This window comes from Fusarium graminearum, chromosome 4, assembly GCF_000240135.3.
Source record: "Fusarium graminearum PH-1 chromosome 4, whole genome shotgun sequence".
Classification (NCBI taxonomy): Eukaryota; Fungi; Ascomycota; class Sordariomycetes; order Hypocreales; family Nectriaceae; genus Fusarium; species Fusarium graminearum.
Genome location: NC_026477.1, coordinates 6,688,114 through 6,706,584, shown reverse-complemented (window position 1 = coordinate 6,706,584; position 18,471 = coordinate 6,688,114). Strand labels below are relative to the sequence as shown.

Here is an 18,471-nt window from a genome sequence, read left to right as displayed (position 1 = left end):
AAACCAGAGAATTCAATTTAGCATGGACTATGAGATATCCCAGCTATTGCTCTATTCGTAAATGAACGCATGCAAATGTACCTCGTCAACGTGAAGCCACAATAAATATGCATCATTAATTAATGTATCTAGATAGACGCACCTCATATGAGTTAAACGTGCCACCATCTGACATCTCCCTACGCCGAGCCAACAATCTCAGCACCGGCAGTTCGTCCATACACAACACACTCCAGCAGCGAAGAACCTCCCAGACGATTATCGCCATGAATACCACCAGTAATCTCCCCAGCAGCAAACAAACCAGGAATAGGCACTAGCTTATCACCGCTCTTCTTCAACACACGAGCCTTCTCATCAATAGCGACTCCTCCCATGGTAAAATGTGTAATAGGCGTCACCCTCCCGATATAAATATCTTGGTCTCGGTTCTTCTCTCCGGCTGGAAGTGTCCATCTTCCACGTTGCGTACGACCAAACTCATCCGCTGACCCGTCAGCTACAGATTGCGCATACTTGTCCACAGCAGCTATTTGGGCGCTTGTCAGGTCGCGCACTTTGACTTTTTTAAGGAGGCCTTTCCATTCGTAGAAGCTGATGTGGTTGGCCGACGCTGCAGAAGCACCAGGATCGAGAAGAATGGTTATATCCCACTGCTTGATCACACCGTCGCCGTCAGTAGCGGTTGGAAGCTTCATGATGGCATTGCTGACATGCTCGCGCGTATCCATCTCGTTGACGAAACGGGACCCGTCGGGTGAGAGAAGGATACCACCCTCACCACGGAGCATCTCGGCTGCGAGGAACTTGAGCATCGTATTGGGGCTCGCAGGGTCGACGAAGCCTGTTGGATGGATTTGCACGCTGTCCATATCCAATAATTCGGCTCCAACTGAAGTAAGAATATCGTGGGATCCAGGTCTCTCGTCGTTGGTTGAAGGGATTCCCTTAAGATCAGGGCGATAACGTGCCAAGAGGCCTGTGGCATCACCGGCGAAACCACCACTGGCAAATAAAACCGAACCCTCGAGGTTGTGTTTTTGGCCTTCGAATTCGTACTCGACGCCTTTCACTTCATCGTTTTCTCTGAGTAGTGCCTTGACTTCGGCGAGGTTGGTAATGGAGAACTTTTTATTCTCTTTGAGCTTGTTTAGTAAAGCGATAATAATGGCAGCTCCAGGAGGTGTCTTTCCAGCGCCTCGGTGGGTACGAGCAACGCTGTGTCCACCGAGGGGTGCAACGACACTGAGATCAACACCGATCTCATCAACAAGCCATTCGACAGCGGCTGCTGATTCAGTTGTGAGCTTTGTGACAAGGCCCTCTCGATCTACAGGCGGTTGAGCGAGATGAAACCGCGACCCAGCTGATCGAACAGAGTCGCTGTAAAAGGTAGTATCACTCTCCACGCCAGCAGCGCGCTGATACTTTGTACCCGCACCGTTAATACCTGACGAAGCCTTGATGCTGTTACCGCCAGGCTTGGGAGCGCGATCAAGAAGGTGAACTGAGGGTGCGCCCCGCTGCAAAGCCTCGTACGATGCTGACAGTCCAGCTAGGCCTGAGCCGACGACGACGATGGGACGAACAGAAGAAGACATGGATTTTGATAGAACGGAAGTTAGAGTAGATGAATGGATGATGTTGCTGTAGAGCATAGCAGTAAGGGCGACTGCGAAACCAATGCAAGAGAGGAACAGGAGTTGCGGCCTGCTCATTGTCCAGCGAAGGATACGAGGCATTGGAGGGGGTTTATTAACTGCGGGGAGATTGTAACCATGGGCGGTATCGGCGGTGTATATTCTTTATAAGGAGTGTTGATGAGGTGGTTGTCGGCAGTTGGATGGTGGACTGTTTTACTGTCAGGTGATTTTGATCGTACGATTGGTGAGAAATGTCTCGGAGTTACAGGAGTTGTTAATTTCACGGGTTCTTGTTGAAGTTTTTGACGCCGATCGTTAGGAGACATAGAGAGTATTTGCCCATCTTGAGGATATTTCCAATATTCCCATTTGGGGATCAATCTTCAATGGCTCATCGGCCGGCCGGTCCCGCGTTTCGGAGTTTGACACGGCCCCACTTACGGGATTGACGGACCAAGGGATCATCAAGGATCACAGCATGACCGCTCAATCAAGTCAAGCCTAACATATATAGGTTGGCAACTCCCTGTGTTACCAGATCCATGGAACTCTGCGAGCTAATACCATCCTTGAGGTGTATCGTCTTCAAGGGTGGGGGTGATGCACGACATTAATAGCGGTAGATCTATTGAGCCCGTGGGGGCTTCGGTCATGAAGAACTTCAAGTAAAACTTCCAAATGAGTATTCATCATTTCAATATATGTACGTCTTCCATCATATTATATCACATAGTAACCATCCTCTATTCTTGCCACAATCCAAGTAGCAGGTTCTAAACAGAAGCCAACCAGTCATGAGCGGCTGAAATGGCGAAAAATGACCTTCTAAACTCCTTCCATGCAGTGAGACTCACCCAAATATTGGAGGTCTCAATCAAGATGATGCATATACCTCCCATTTTTTGAACAATAATTCATGTCGTTACGCGTAGAAATGCAAAAGAGAACTCAAAGGCTTAGGCGAGGTGCTGCTCGGCCTTTTGGTGACGGTGGGCTCGGCCCTCGTCAGACCAGGGGAAGTGGATGACGGGAACTTGGAAGAAGGAGTTGCTAAAAACATGTTAGTAACTGTTCTAAATACTAGTGACGAGATAAATTTCGTACCTGCTGTCCTGGAGACCGGCAAGGGCGTTGTACCAAGCCATAAACGCAGCCAAGAATCCAAAGAATCCTGCTGCCTTTTGAAGAGCGATCTGAGCACCGTGGTTACCCATATCGTGAGCGTAGTTCTCCGTAGCGAGCAGCAAGAAGCAGATGTCGAGGAAGAAGAAGAGCAAGAAGAAGGCAACGGTGGAACGGAGAGTGCAGATGAGGAGCAGAGTCGTAAAGATGAACCAGCCAGTCAGGAAGAAACCCATAACCGAGCCAGTGTCACCCTCGTAGGGTCCATCAGCACCGAGGACGTTCCAGGTGGGAGTCTGCAAGAGACCGTAGGAGATCCAGAAACCTCCGTAAGATGACAGAGCGGTAGCACCAAATGTGTTTCCAACAGCCATTTCCCTATTTAGCAAAGTCAGTATAAGTTTAAGGTTGGTTCGGGTGAGACTATGAGACATACCACATTCCAGCCAAAAGCTGGACAAGACCTCCATAACCGAAAGCCACGGGAATGGCAATAGCAGGGGACGTTTGACCACGAGCGTGCATGTTGATGCATGACAGGACAAAAGTGGTGAGAGCGAAAGCGCATAGTCCGAGAGGAGCAGGGTTGGCGAACTTGCGATGCGCCTCTACAGGCTTCCAAAGACCGGGCTGCATAGCACCACCGAATGCAGGATGGATGTGGTTAGGATTGGGGTAGAGATGAGGATGAGCTGCCTGGTGAGCAGCAGTTGTCTGACGCTCAAGAGTCTTGTCCGAGTCGTGAGGGAGATCATTTGTGTAAGTTTGCTGAAACTCGGGCATTTGATCGTTTTGTGCCATTTTGAATTGAGTTTGGGGGGGCTTGTGAAGCCGCGAGATGAATCTATAAGTGGTGATGGTGTGATATGCAAACAGTAAAAAAAGAGTCTAGTCTATAAGCGACAAAGACGGCAGCGAATTGAGTTGGAGAGTTGTATGAAGGAAGAGAACAGAAGACACAAGTGGCAATGGGGGAGAAGCACAAGATTTATAAAGTAAAAGGGAAAAAGAGAGACCAGGGCAAGAAGATTGATGAGAATATCCAATTACTAGGTACAGGCAAAAGAGAGAGCAAAAAGAGTTGGGAACGGGGACCTAGAGTTAGACTGTCATTGTCCCGTGGAGTGATATGGAGACTTGGGTGGAGTGACAGTGGAGTGTCCACTAAAGAGAGGGCGTGGGGAGAGGAAACCTAGCGAACCCCAGTAACCTAAGAGGCATGTACAGTAGCATTCTTGGGGGTGACAGTGCAGTTGAATGCATACAATATGTACCTGAATTGGAGGGGATAAACATGATGATAACAAATAATCATCACTCAAAGGTCAATGGAAACAATACAGGTAGTACATTGGGTTCACAATCTCTTTGTTTGTGGTGTACTCATATGGACCGACTCAAAGGAACAACGGCCCGCATCTTCCATTCTCTCCTGACAACAAGTAAACTTAAACAATCAGAAACCAAGAAAGGACGGTTACAGGTTTGGTTCCTTCTGAACAAAGCACCAAAAGAACAAGAGAACTTCCTTCAACCTCTCAAGCAGCATTCCATAGCAGTATGCCTAAACCACAACAATCCGAATAAGAACAAGGCAATAACCCCTGGGGACATGTCTCAATACATGTGGGGAAACCTCCATGGGGAAGGACTCTAAGACGGTGATCTACTGTCAGTCAGCCAGTACCTTGTCAGCTTGTCTGATGGTGTCTACCTGATCTAGGTGTCACGCACGGCCACGGACGGTAGACGGCAAAGGTGTCGTACCCTATCGGACCTTGACTTCCAGACTTTTTAAGGAGTCAACGCGAGGGTATTACGCATCAAATCAAGTTAACACTATGCAGGTTGGTCCCCAGCATTGCATCTCAGATGCACTTGTGCTGGGGTGATCCCTTTATTTTGCGGAGAAAGGGACGGGGAGGGGCTTGAGTGAGGTACAGTAGAGGTTGTTTGGCTAAAGAGGATAGAGTACGATGATTCGGGAATTATTGTCGGCAAAGAAGTAGACTGTCTAGGCCACGGATGAGGGTTGACGAGTATCCAAGTGGTTGTCGTAGGACTTGATGTCAGTTGTTGGCGATGTTGGGCACTCTTTAGGGACAAACACGATAGTCATTGTTCTTCTCTACAGTTGAGCATATAGTCTATTTGTTCAGATATCTCATTAAATTGTCCAATATGACACTTTAAACACTGACGGGCCTGACTGTTATTATTGTTCTGGCACTGGCCATTGGAGGGGAAATCTCTCCGCAACAATAACCCATGCCCATGCCCAAATCTCATAATTCTAATCTCAATCTCAATCTCTAGAACAAACCCCCACGAGATACTCAGGGCATAACTAGCAGCAAAAGCCCTTTACGCTTAGAAGTCAGGGCGATCGACCGTGGAGAGAGACGCGGAATTACTACCTAGCGTATCGCTGATCATCGTAAAGGTTCCATATACTGGAGCAAAAGAAACTTGGAGGACGCACGTGGTTTGTCGCAACTAAAGAAATTAGTAGTCAACCATGATGTAAAGCGTACTGTCAATCAGTCGATCGAAGGGGTAGAACGCGGTGTTAACGGTAGAGTAAGAGTGCTTTGTAATGTTCCGACGGCTACGGCCGAAATGTTAACTTGGCCAAGAGAGAAAGAGAGAGAGAAAAAAGAGGCTGTGAGGGGGCACAGAAGAATTGGAGAATTAACAAGGAGGGTGTGTGATTATTGAAGTGGTACACACACCCGATGACAGCATCACCACCTTTTGCAGCTCACATCTCATCCACAGACTCAGATAAGAAAGAGAATAAGAAACATGGAGAAGAATTTAAACTTGAATTTAAGAATGTCTGGGGGAATGAGATTCTGGGGTCTGGAGAATGCAGTGCAAACAATCCGATTCTCTCCGAGCTGTTTCTGCATCAGAATGTTTAGAGAGACGAAATTCATGGACCTTGGTATCAAAGGTGGAACCTCGAGGACATCATATCATCCTCGTCACAGTGGGAAAAGAGACCCAGTTTATATCATATTACGCCGAAGTACCCGTACAGTCAAAGATTTACAGTTGATCTCTATGCAATGTCGAGCAGACAGGTAGGTCAAGAGGAATTGCTTCCATCATGAAATCACAGTGACGAGGAATCTAAAAACCCTGGAAGGAAAATGACACCAGCCAAGCCTTGTTTCTCCAAAAATTGTGTTGTCGAGAGGGTAGGGTTTCTCCTCATACGACTTGGAGAAGTTTTACATGGACAGAGGACGGGAATAAATTAGGGCTCTAGCTCCCTAAAGACCAAGCAAGATTCCCTCAACAGTAAAAGACCTGATTTCAAGAGACAACAGCACTGTAAGAGCACGAGGACAATAAAAAGGGCCGTTTACGTTAAGGGGTAAGCTTGGATGGACTTTATCCTCGGTTGTCTGTCGGCTACAAGACGGGTGACCACTGTTGAGATGATTGAGCCTCTGAATTGAGCCTCCTGGCCGCTAAGCAGGGATACTGATAGCTGTTCGGCATCCATTTCTTGGCGGTAGAGCGGCTCTTTTGGCCAAGAAGCAGAGTGAATTGTGTCACGTACAGGGGATTACACAGGATCGAGTCTGAATCAGATTATTCTGACATGGCTTTGAGAGAACAAGTATGACTCGAGTAACGCCTCTTTTCTTTAGGAACACTGTCAGTACAGAGACAGACAGACTCTTTCCAGAAGCAATGGTTAATCCAATTACGCGCAGGGATCTGCCACTCACATTTTTTAGTGGCTCCCGTGCCTTAGCTCCAAGGGGCTCAGCGGGTACAGGAACTGAATTCACATCTGTCCATCACTAATGACGACAGCTAAAGTCTCTACAGTTGACGAGTCTCTCTCACTGAACTGAACTGTTCTTCTTCTGTTATCTTCATCATCAGCTTCAGACATGACCATCTATCTGCACAATACAACTGCAACTCATCATTCTATGCAATACAGAAACAACAATATTTGCCCCCCATCATCATCGTCGTCACAACCTGACAAGGTCCCACTATTCATCCTTGACGATCGTATGAGTTGATCCAGTCTCGCCACTTTACAAATTCCGCAGGCGGAAATACCACAACCTTTACTCTGTCCGAGACACACTCAAAGAGCAGTGAAGAAATACTGCGGATCCGAGGTAGCAATCAATGCAGCTGAACGAAAAAAGAATTTGTTAAAATAAGCAGTAAAGAGAGGCACAGCATGGAAAGGAACCTTTCTTGCTTGCTCTAACTACTCTGCCACTGCTTTCACTCTTGTGATAAAAATTGTTTCTTTCTCAATCTCTTACAGGAGGGTTAGGCCAGCCAAGATCAAAAGAGCCGCGCTAACTGTACCCTATATAGCAAGGATCAGATCTTTACAAGGACAAGAGCATGACCATCCGGCAGTAAAGTTGCCGTTCACATCTTGACCCCCAGCTGCATATCGGATTTTAATATCCGTGGTCAATACTGGAGACACTTTGTGATGGTGGTTGTCCACTATAATTGTTGCCCCTAATAATGAGTGAGTATAACAACACCATACCGTGAATTATCCTCGGTTGCAAACCGACAAAAGAAATTTCACCACCTCTTTAGGTAAACTTCCTTTTCTCCGGTTAGTCATCTCTAGTGTTTGTTGAGTTATTCGAATTCTCCGTTGAGAACAACAATCTGTTCGTTCACACAACATAACCTCGGCCCCCTGAACAAGAACCCACGTTCAGGCGCTCTGGTCTAAGCGACATGAGAGTATCCAGTATTCGGATGGACCGGCACTGAGAGAAAATTTAACCGGTGCGCGTTTCGAAGTTCAAGACTTTTTTTTTTCAGTCTTTGAATGCAGCATGTTGGTTGGGTCGGTAGTAGCATGGCTGATGCTACTGTATCCCACGGATGAATGAGACGGGGCGTGTATACAACCTCCTTCTCCATGCTGGTTCAAGAGAGGAAAGTTTACTCGCAAACTTCAAGTTGGAGGGACGGACTTCGTATTACTATTATACCTATTGCCGATTCGCGGAGGCGGCTCCGCTCTTATTCTCCCGCTCGACACTGATGCTTCAGTTGTCAACATTCTAATGCAAGGCCTATAGTCTGTTATGTATCATTTCTCAAGGCGGCGCCAGTTCCAATCAGCAACTTGATGTATTGTGAATAGATTTCCAGTTCGGTTCATTCAGTCATAAGTAATATAGTATTTTACTTGGACAGCGTATTGGTCCTGTATCTCAACTGACTGGCTGGCATACATATCATCATACCGTGCATGCTTCGACCCTTATTACTCGATTTCACACCAAATTTATCTTCCAAAGGAGTATCTTGCCGGTTCCGCAGTCATGCCACTTGATCTGAGATTCAACCATGATCCTCGCATCCGCAAGCACAGACATGTCTATCGACATATCACATCCCCACGGGGCAACAACGTTCCCCAGAACGAAGAACCTTTTAGCACCGGTTTGTTGAATCTAAGATCCTGTCTGTATCTTGGTAGCATTTCCACTTGCCGTCATATCCGAGCTCCACTCATCGGTGGTGTTTGTACATACATAGTTGCATTGTGTATACAGCCATGAGTCCTTACTACTTGCCTTTGCGGTATTGAAGGAAAGAGTGTCCAACTTGTTGACAACATGTTGACACTCTTTATTCCATACTCGCGTTGGTCAGGATAACTTATTCCTGTTCAAGCCTGTTCGTTATATCAGTCAATATCATGATATGTAAGACATCTTCATTTCGGGTTCGTCCAGAGAACTTGGATACAATACAAGGTACAACAAGTTGGACGTTTGGATACTGTATATTTCACTTAGTAGACACAAAAATACGGCATTAAATACTTTTTGTTTTACCCTTCCAATTACCTACCATTTCAACATGATCCTACATGTCGCGGGAATCTGACAAAGAAAATCTACCACTTACCTCTTTCCCCCAGAGGTATACCTATCTACTTCTTCGCCTTGAACAGGAGCCAAGACCCCCCAAAGGGCATGTCCCTGTCCCAGTCGCCCTCGTTGAAGTCCCAGCTCCAAGGAAGATTTCTCTCCCCAGGCACCTCGATGTTCTGCGATGCAGACTCATCGTCCGTCTTCCAAAAGGTCAACAGGGCTACACCCTTGAGAAGATTGAGAGCACACTGGAATGAGAGACTCAGCAGCGCACAAGATAACGGCGCAATAACGTCAAAGTTATTACGCTGCATGCGTCTAACCACCAACAGTCCCAAGACAGCTTGCGCAGTAGCCATCAAGAAAGCAGCGATGATGAATACACAAAACGCTGCTTTGTTGAGGAGATTGTCGTTGAGCACAAGGACGATGGTGAGAAGATCGATCTGTGTAGCGAGCGAGAAGATGGTTGGCCACCAAGTCATCCGAGTAGCAGCTGGGTAGATAACGTGTCCATGGTGATAATACAGCGAAGCACATTGGGGAGCTATAGAGTAGCAAGTTCGCCAGTTGTCCCGAGTGGTGCGAAGGAACTCACCGATAAACTCACAGATAGAGTTCATCTCCACCGAAACCGTTGCGTCGGGGCTGTCCTGGAAGAAAATCTTCTTGTTGCCTCCCAGGAGATAACGGTTGAGGAAAAAGTGCTCGCCACCTGTGAGGGGACCAAATCGCTCATGGAACCACATCTCCTTTTCGAATTCGTCCTTGAACCTGTTCTCTTTCAGAACGTAAGTTCGCACCAGAGTGGTAGGACCACCAAACAGGGCAGAACAATCCAGGCAGTTGACAACGCAGTTGTCCTCAGCCTGAACACAGTAGTGAAAAGAAAAGAGGTACGCCTTGACGTGGGCCCAGATGCCACCTTGGAGTGGGAGGTGCGCCATCTTGGGAACAGTGACTGCTGATACATATTGGTCGTCAAAGGGATAGCAGGCGGATGGGAGGAACCGGGGAGGCCAGTATGCACCCTGCTCAGTAATGACAGTCAGTCGAAAATCTCGATGGTTGATAGTGCCCAAGGCGTGAGCAATCTGACGACGTCTGCTAGCCTTGTTCACCGCACCGATGTGAATTTGCGAGTGTTCATACTTTTTTCTGAGAGCCGCCATCTGAGGCTCAACTTTGTCGTAGGCGTCTCTACCGACAACGACGACATAGAGTTGTCCAGGGAAATTCCACAGGATGCTTTTGACAGTCGGGATGAAGTTGTCGCTCTGATGGTCGACGACGGGGAGGATGACAGCAATGTCTTGCAGGTCGTTGTCGCGGGGTGATTTACCGCGGGGGGTAGGGCGGTATGCCTTGAGGCCGCGGCGGTGCAGGAGGAGTCGGTACCAACGGAAACCCGAGATAATGATAAGAATTACAAGAATGGCGAGTGCACCTACCTTGCTGAGAACAGAGTCCGACATGCTGGGCGAAGTGCTGCGTTGTTGGTTCTGTTGGTTAGCAAGATGCATGAAATCTTGGTGATCACGATTGTTCAATGGTACAAACTATGCGAATCGTGAGTGTTCGTTGAATGGTACGAAATGTGTTAAAATATTGATGACGGATGACTCTAATTATAGAGGGTTGGGTTGGAGGGCTATATACCCCTTGGGAACATGACTTGCAATATCATGTTCACCTTGGAACATGTTTAGGTAATCACATTGGGTGTGCTTAACATTGTTTGGGCCATGTTGTTCCCGGAACATATACTATAATGAAATACGCATCTTGTAAGTCTTTGTCGCGAAAGAATTGAGGCTCATGATGTCGTCTCTTATGCCCAGGCTAGGTTAGTATCTTAGTACTAACTAAAGGAGGAGGTTGTTGATCATTGTACTTTTGTACCCCGCGAAAGTGTCGGATACGGATACACAGGAAGGAACGGGTAATAGCCGATCAAATCGGCCGAGATTAATTAATTCGTTCCCCCGCTTTATCCCCAGACCGAGATCTGAGACAGAAACTCTGATATGTTTATTACAGGCCGAATAAGGAAGCCAAAAGGAGACAACATTCAACAGTTGGTCATTGATCTCTAGAATACCTAAAACAATTCATTCAGTGGTCAACAACAATACCAAGACTCCTCGGCATTAATGATACCCAACTTGGCCTAGACAAATGGCTTAAGCCCCGCGTGGAAAATGCGACGCCATCCGAAACCAAGACGCACCAAAACTGGACCCGTTCTATCCCCGGACGCCATTTCCGGGTCCTCTAAGTCGAGCTGGGGTAAAATAAAAAGGGACTCTGGACTTTTCCTTCCCAATGACTCCTCCATTATCTTTCTACTCGGTTAATCACCAAAAAAAATGGCTGATCTAGAAGAGAAAAAGACGAGCCAGTCTCCAGAGAACGACGTGGGTCAGACGAGGAGGAGTCAAGATACTACCACGACTGAAGAAGGCGTCATTACTCAAGTCCAGCAGCAGGATCAGCAAATCTCAACCTCGGAGAAAGACAATGGAGACATGTTTCCCCCCCAGAACGATGTTCCACCTCCGCCGCCGAATGGAGGGTATGGATGGGTGTGTACAGCCTGCGTTGCCATCATAAACGCTCATACCTGGGGTCTCAATTCGAGTTACGGCGTCTTTCTCGCCCATTACATCCAAAACGATACATTCCCCGGCGCGACCTCTCTCCACTACGCCTTTGTGGGTTCTCTGAGTATCGCATGCGCCATGTTGGTATCTCCTCTAGCGACCATGTGCGTTCGAGACTTTGGTACCAAGCCAACTCTCTTCTTTGGCATTATCCTCGAAACTGCTAGTCTCATATGCGCCAGCTTTGCCTCCAAGATCTACCAGTTGTTCCTCACACAGGGTGTTTTGTTCGGTCTCGGGATGGGTTTTCTTTTTGTTCCGAGTGTTGGTATTGTTCCTCAATGGTTCACTACTCGTCGATCTCTCGCAAATGGTATCTCGGCTGCTGGGTCGGGTCTTGGTGGTCTTCTTTACTCCTTGGCGGCTGGGGCCATTATCCGAAATATCAGTCTCCAATGGGCCTACAGGATTCTCGGTATCATCGTCTTCGTTGTTAACATCATCTGCACCATCCTAGTCAAAGATCGTAACAAGATCGTTGGCTCTCGACAGGCTCCCTTTGACCTCAGTCTCTTCAAGCGCCCCGAGTTCCATCTGCTCCTCGGCTACGGTTGGTTCAGCATGCTGGGATATGTCGTTCTCATCTTTAGTTTAGCCAACTACGCCAATTTCATCGGCCTCGATGCTTCACAAGCAGCTATGGTTAGCGCCATCTTCAACTTGGGGCAGGCTGTTGGTCGTCCCTTTATCGGATACTTTAGCGATCGCACAGGACGTATCAACATGGCCTGTGCGACTACCTGGCTAGCTGCAATTCTCGTCTTTGCAATTTGGATTAACGCAAAGTCATATGGACTTTTACTCTTCTTCACCATTGTCGGAGGTGCCATGGCGGGAACGTACTGGGCCACTGTTGGGCCGGTCACAGCCGAAGTTGTCGGTCTTGCCGACGTCCCTGCCGCGCTCAACTTGACATGGCTCGTTATCAGCTTGCCTTGCACATTCAGCACCCCAATCGCACTACAGATCGTCGCTGGCACAGGAAAGTACATCGGAGCTCAAATCTTCGTTGGATTCATGTATATCGCTGGAGGGCTGTGCCTATTCTTCCTTCGTGGATGGAAGATTGGTGAACTTGCTGAGATAGCTCGCGCTACAAACCACGATCCCGAAGAGATCAGTCGGGTCAGGTCTCAGGCGAGCGGTGCTATCAGCATCAAGAGTAGGAGGATTGGGCGGAAGAGGATGCTAGGCGAATGCTACAAGCCTGGCAAGGTCTAGATGACCTGTCATGCTGTCGCATCGTGCAGATATTCGAATACAAATTTATATACGAACCCAATGTTAAAATGCGGTGTTGGGTATATAAGCACACGCTGTCGTTAATAGTTCGATCATTATATATTACGGTTTTAGAGCAATATCACTGCCCTCCCTCGGAACTGGTCTTTTCGGATACGGTGACAAGACCGATGCATCAGTGCCAGCTTCAGAATTGGTGGTCTAATCGTGAAGGTCATCACGGTCGGCTTACACTCAAGCCCGCAAGTACCGCATTTCCTCCAATGGCAATACGATGCATCCACACATAGACAGCCGAATCCTCGAATTAACCACTCAACTCAAAGCATCTATGGGCGTGTGATCAACTCGACGCCAGATAGCCTCCTTTGAGTCCATCACCTGAATGTTCATACATCTGTCATGTGTGAGGCATCCAACTAAATTAAGTGCATCCCTTACAGGCTTCTTGCACTCTTAGGAACAAGTAAGTCGCAGAGCCGCATCAGAATAAATTGCAGGCTTTGATTCCGGTTACTGTACTCTGAGCGTGCTAGACTCTCGTCATTGCCAAAGATTCTTCGATATAGTTAATATAGAGACCCCTAATCTTAGCCTCTATCTACGATAGATTCAATCATTCATTCGACACAGTCAAGTATGGTCCATGAAGCAACCGTACTTTATTGGAAATGCGTTGCTCATTGTTCCGATGTACTGTTACAAAAACCAGCTACTAACTCTGGAGAACAGTGCATCTGTTCTCAATCCTATGTTTATGATCTGTATGTCGCTTGTAAGGATTGTCGACATGAGAGATGCTCTAAATATAAACATCAATGGTTGAGCAGCGAGCGAGAAAACGTTGAAGATGTCTGCATAGTGACATTTATGGGTCATGAAATTGTCATTGATGTACTTTTTGTTGAAACACGCAAACAAGAGAGTTTTGTTATCAAATATTTAACAGGATATTATAAGCACTTGAAATGAGAACAAGGGAAATGTATTTCACACTGGTCTTTGTTCTGTTCACCCACCTGGGTGAACAATGATTGAGAATAGGGTAGCCACGTGATCAGGCGTCGCGACTGCCTGTCCTGAACGCGCTCCTCGCCCCGCAAGATTCGCGATCTTAACCTCACGTCATAATTCTCCTTGTCAAAAACATTATATGGAATCGTGAGCGACGTCGCGTCGCACTTTGACGCCCAGAGATGTGGATTCTGGAGAACTCTGAGGCCTTTGACGGTGAGAAATAGGTCCTTTCAAGCTCCACGTACCCAGTCTAACCAAGCCTCCCTAGGCCGAAAGCTGTGGTTGCGACCAGGGAAAACATATTTGTTTGGCCGAACAGCAGCAGAACGTAAGTATCCATCTCTACAGAATACAATCGCAAGCTGATATTCGAAATAGCTGGCCAATTGGCTATATCGCACAACACCATCTCGCGCAAACACTTGACCATCACAGTCAGCCCCGTCGAACCAGGCCAGTCGCACAACCCCTCGAGCCGCTCTACCCTCACGATAGAAGACCTCGCGACAAAAATAGGCACCGTCGTCAATGGAGAAAAATTAAATGGCACACAAAAGGTGATCGAGGGAGATAAGGCCGAGTTTACTATGGGAAAATGCCCAAACAAGTTTTGGTAACCCGTTTCATCCCATCTGGTGTTACTCCGCTTACCATCTATGTGCAGCATCTCGTGGGAACCAATCGTCTTTGCGTTTTCATTTACTAGCAAGGAACTTCAAACAGACCCGTTGGCGACGCTTCGAGAGAGATTTGAGCAGCTTGATATCAAGATCGTGCACGAATATATCAACACAACCACACATGTTGTTTCGAAGAAGCGAAATACTGCTAAAGGACTGCAAGCCCTGATAAATGGGAGGCATATAGTTACAGAGACTTTCCTCGATGCTGTGGTTGAAGCTGGGACCTTACCAGAAGGTGCAGAGGCCACAGAGCTAAGTCCGCTGGAACAAGACCTCGTCCAAAACTGGCCCGATGCCTTGCAGCACTTGCCACCCAGAGGTGGTGAGCCTGTACAGCATCCAGATTCGACATATGCTCCAGACCCAGAGCGAAGAGACATTTTTGAGGGGTACACTTTTATCTTCTACGACCAGGTCCAGTATGATAACTTACTAGCACCTGTTACAAATGGTGGCGGCAAAGCATTGATACGCAAAGTTATACCAATGGAAACTGAAGTGGACGAGTTTGTGCAGTATGTCAAGGGTGTCGCTGGAGAGAAAGGCCTAGGCGCTTTTGATGATGGTAGCGAAGGCAAAGGCGTCGTGGTTGTGCGTTTTATACCCTCGAAAGGAGCTACCATCAACTGGTATGTTGAGTTCTTTAGGACTGTGTCCTTGAGATTGGACCATCGTCCTATTGAGCAGAGCGAATTCTTGGAGGCAATACTCATAAAGGATGCGAGTATCCTTCGACGACCCCTTGAAGTCGAGTCTACCCATAATACCCAGGAGCCGAATCACATTCAACAAGAAGCAGAAGCATCAGGCGGCTCACAGAATCTGAACACGCAAGCTCAGTCCCCACCACCGCCTGAAGAGACACAAACCGCACCTCGTCGAGGACGAACAAGGAAGCCCATCAAAAAACGGTTTACGGGTTTCGACGATGAGAGTGATATTGATATGGACACTATCCCTCCGGCCCCGGCCCCGGCTCCAGTACCTGTGGCTCAGCCTGCGACCCAGCCTACTACACAAAGACAACCAGAGGAAGAAGGATTGTTTGTGTCTCAAGAGTTGGATGTCTCTCCTGAGCCTCAGCCATCCAGCAACACTCGCTCGTCGCAACGGAAGAGAAAAGCCTCGCCATTGCCTGAAGATGATCTCATGGATGGCATGACAACTGCGGCCGAGAAATTCAAGCGTCAGCGGATAGAAAGAGGTGAAGACATGGGCGAACCAGCTGAGCAGATGGAAACTGAAAAGCCCAAGGCAGTCCCAACACCAAAAAAGAAGATCAAGAAGGAAATCGACATTCTGGCAATCGCTGCTCAAAACAGAGAAAAAGAAGAAGCCCGTGCTCGAGCAGAAAAAGAGGATATGGCAAATCTACCCGACGACGTTGACCTTTCAGAGATTCGCAGGCTCAACATAGTGGAAGAGATGGAAGTGCGACAGCCCATCAATGGCCGAACAAGGGAACAAGATATTCGCGATGGAAGATGGAATCCTAAATGGAATGGGATGAAGAACTTCAAGAAATTCAGACCGAGAGGCGAGGCGGCAGGACGACAACCAGCGAGGACCATTGTACCCCTGACACAAGTCAAGACAAAGGAGTTTGGTGTCGGCGACGACTACTGGCTTGAGGATGAGGGAACAGACCATAGGAAGAGCAACACAACTCAACCTACAAGCAGAGAGACACAGCCTTCAGCCCCATCGCCATCGCCATCGCCAACTCCTGTTTCTGCCCCGACACGCGGTCAGAAGCGAACAGTCCCCATTATATCTGACAGCAGTGACGAAGAGGACAGTGGAATTACGCAAAGATCGTCAGCGCCAGCAACACGAACACGCGGAGCGCAAGCTGCAGCGTCGCAGTCGCAGGCCAACACAAAGAGCCAAGCATCCCGGGTTACTAGTAGTAGTCAGGGAAGCAAACGGTCGGCAGCAGAGCCTGCTGCTGGACAACAACCTTCAAAACGGGCGCGACCAACGAGAATGGCTGTTGAAATCGCCGATAGTGACGACAGTGATGATGAGCTCAAGTTTCGGTTTGGTAAGAGACGGTAGAGACCGGCCTCTGTGGGGTATCTTTCTAGCTAGTCTAGTGTACATATATATCTATCTGTTTCAGGGAGCTCTATGGCGCAAGCGTTATGGTCTAATACATTCAAGTTTCGTTCTCTGTATCATAAATGATGAAGCAGTCTTGGCATCTCTTTGTCTAAATTCAGTTCCCAACTCCTTTCGTCTAATCCATCTGGTCCATCTGGTTCTCGGCACCTTCGGATTCTTCAACGAGAAGGCCTACCAGACAAGCGGATAGCATAGTCTCGTAATTCACCCAAGGATGAACCTCGCCATATATCTTGGTTGCGTCACGTCCCGCACCACGCATCAGTTCAGGAATACCACCAGGATGGAAATCAGCGTAGGGTGTGACATTGTATACCTTGCCGTTGAGCGCCATCCAGGCATCCTTGCCCTTGCGACCCGTCATGCGCTTCAACATGGATGGAGTGACACGCAGATATGGTGTTGAGGGCTCGACACCCCGAAGGTCGGCGTTTGGTCCAGAAATGCGAGCCCAGTCGAGAGGTGAATGGCCAGGTGTAAGAAGCACCTTGCGACTTGGTTTATTGGGCTTGGCGGAGTGTGTAGGCGGCGGCGCGAGACCTCCTCCTAATGATGACGAAGGAGGACCTCGGTTCGGCACAGGACCACGAGCTCGTTGCGGCGAGTTCATAGCAGGGAACTGCGAAAGCGTGGGCATACGACTGACTGGAGGGTTCGCGGTAGATGTCGGAGGAGGAAGACGTCCCGGGGGAGGAGGTGGAGGCATCATGGAAGGCTGGCGCGCGGTAGGAAGACCGAGAGATGATGCGGGACCCGGCGCTGTGGGGCTTCGTCGCGGCGCGGGGTGGGAGCTGGGCGCTATAGGAGCATTGTCGAGGCTGAAGCTGGGAACGCTGATAGATGGAGGATTCGATGCGACAGCCTTTGGAGTCGTTTGTTCCTCCTCTGGCTCGGCGATAGTTGGTGGTGAGGGCGCAACCTTTGGCAGGGGAGGTGGCAGCATAGACGAGACATCGCCTTTGGCAGCTTTGAGAGAAGACGAGGTACTGGTCGCTGGAATGGTAGGCTTTCCTTGGTTGACGTCTTGAGTGGTACGGTTGTCGGCCGGACGAGCCCGGAGTCGAGGGCCCGGTTCCACCTCGTGATCCGACACCATGATACTGGGTCCAGGATCGGAATCATGCTCAGCTTCAGCTTTAGCCTTGTCCTTGGCTGTAATAGCAGGAGGACCGCTTCCTCTCCAACGCAGGAGGACCTGCAGCGGCTCTGGCATCCATGATGGCGGGCGAACGATGACCCAAACGACAGAGGCGACGATGAGCGAGATACCAATGTAGCCCATGACTAACACCTGGAAAACAGAAACGAGAAACAAGACAAGACGAGATGAACTTTCTTTTGCCCCAGGTGACTTGTAGAGTTTGGGGTCGATTGGCGAAGAGGAGTGGGTTGTGGACTGGTTATTGCAGAATCATCGAGCCACTTTGCGATGCGCCTCGGAGGTTGTTGATGTCAGCGGACAAAGGAAAAAGAAAGTGTATGGGTTTGAATAGTGGGGGGGGGGGCCTGGAGAAAGGTACGCAGAGCAAAAAAGTCCAGACTTTTGATTTCAAAGCTGGAGCTGGAGCTGAAAAAAGCCCGAAATAAAGCTGGAGCCCTTGTTATGGAGAGATATTGATTGGCTGAGAAGGTTGAATTCCAGGGTCTTTGATAGTGCCCCTCAGTGAACGGATTGCTGGGAATAGAGACGTATAATATTTCGAGGTCAAGAGTATCAATAACGACCTCTCAAGATAGTTTCTTTTGGTGTAGACGGAAGCTAAGAGATACCCGTTAAAGGAGGATTTGCATAACTTCATCCGTGTTCGGGATCTTGAATATCTGTAACGCCTCCCGGGTCTAAAAAAAGACAGCCGAAATATGGTATCCATGTGAATAATGATCGGGTATCCCTAGCATCAGATGAAATGGGGAAAGCTAGAATAATTCCAGAACACCGTGCATAGAATATACTCTGGGTTTCTGCAGCCTCACCCGCAAAGTTTAAATAATTCTTGATGCTCTTTCTTACGGTATTTGATTCGGGCATGAATCTAATGTTGGTGTTAATAAAATGGTAGGTTGCCTCCAACAGTCATGC

The 18,471-nt window shown here is 48.3% G+C and overlaps 6 protein-coding genes across 6 annotated transcripts; 2 read left to right on the top strand and 4 right to left on the bottom strand.

Moving 5' to 3' along the window:
- Positions 1 to 13: 13 nt before the first annotated feature.
- On the bottom strand, positions 14 to 1,718 carry FGSG_09373 (uncharacterized protein; the record flags this gene model as incomplete). The annotated part of the gene is made up of 1 exon (XM_011330070.1): positions 14 to 1,718. The coding sequence occupies one exon, from the start codon at positions 1,716 to 1,718 to the stop codon at positions 180 to 182; it is 1,539 nt and encodes a 512-aa protein (XP_011328372.1). The 3' UTR covers positions 14 to 179.
- Positions 1,719 to 2,599: 881 nt separating this feature from the next.
- On the bottom strand, positions 2,600 to 3,566 carry FGSG_09374 (uncharacterized protein; the record flags this gene model as incomplete). The annotated part of the gene is made up of 3 exons (XM_011330069.1): positions 2,600 to 2,693; positions 2,748 to 3,143; positions 3,202 to 3,566. 3 exons carry the CDS (start codon positions 3,564 to 3,566, stop codon positions 2,600 to 2,602), a joined length of 855 nt encoding a protein of 284 aa, XP_011328371.1.
- A 5,155-nt stretch (positions 3,567 to 8,721) lies between these two features.
- Positions 8,722 to 10,137, bottom strand: FGSG_09375 (uncharacterized protein; the record flags this gene model as incomplete). The annotated part of the gene is made up of 1 exon (XM_011330068.1): positions 8,722 to 10,137. The coding sequence occupies one exon, from the start codon at positions 10,135 to 10,137 to the stop codon at positions 8,722 to 8,724; it is 1,416 nt and encodes a 471-aa protein (XP_011328370.1).
- Positions 10,138 to 11,031: 894 nt separating this feature from the next.
- Positions 11,032 to 12,546, top strand: FGSG_09376 (uncharacterized protein; the record flags this gene model as incomplete). The annotated part of the gene is made up of 1 exon (XM_011330067.1): positions 11,032 to 12,546. The coding sequence occupies one exon, from the start codon at positions 11,032 to 11,034 to the stop codon at positions 12,544 to 12,546; it is 1,515 nt and encodes a 504-aa protein (XP_011328369.1).
- Positions 12,547 to 13,763: 1,217 nt separating this feature from the next.
- On the top strand, positions 13,764 to 16,325 carry FGSG_09377 (uncharacterized protein; the record flags this gene model as incomplete). Its single annotated transcript, XM_011330066.1, has 5 exons — positions 13,764 to 13,797; positions 13,853 to 13,912; positions 13,963 to 14,197; positions 14,249 to 14,782; positions 14,915 to 16,325. 5 exons carry the CDS (start codon positions 13,764 to 13,766, stop codon positions 16,323 to 16,325), a joined length of 2,274 nt encoding a protein of 757 aa, XP_011328368.1.
- Positions 16,326 to 16,341: 16 nt separating this feature from the next.
- On the bottom strand, positions 16,342 to 17,773 carry FGSG_09378 (uncharacterized protein). Its single transcript, XM_011330065.1, has one exon. It carries the CDS (start codon positions 17,671 to 17,673, stop codon positions 16,507 to 16,509), a length of 1,167 nt encoding a protein of 388 aa, XP_011328367.1. The 5' UTR covers positions 17,674 to 17,773; the 3' UTR covers positions 16,342 to 16,506.
- Positions 17,774 to 18,471: the final 698 nt, after the last annotated feature.

Coding starts and splice junctions, on each gene's coding strand:
- FGSG_09378 (XM_011330065.1), bottom strand. CDS start 17,673: ATGGGCTACATTGGTATCTCGCTCATCGTCGCCTCTGTCGTTTGGGTC.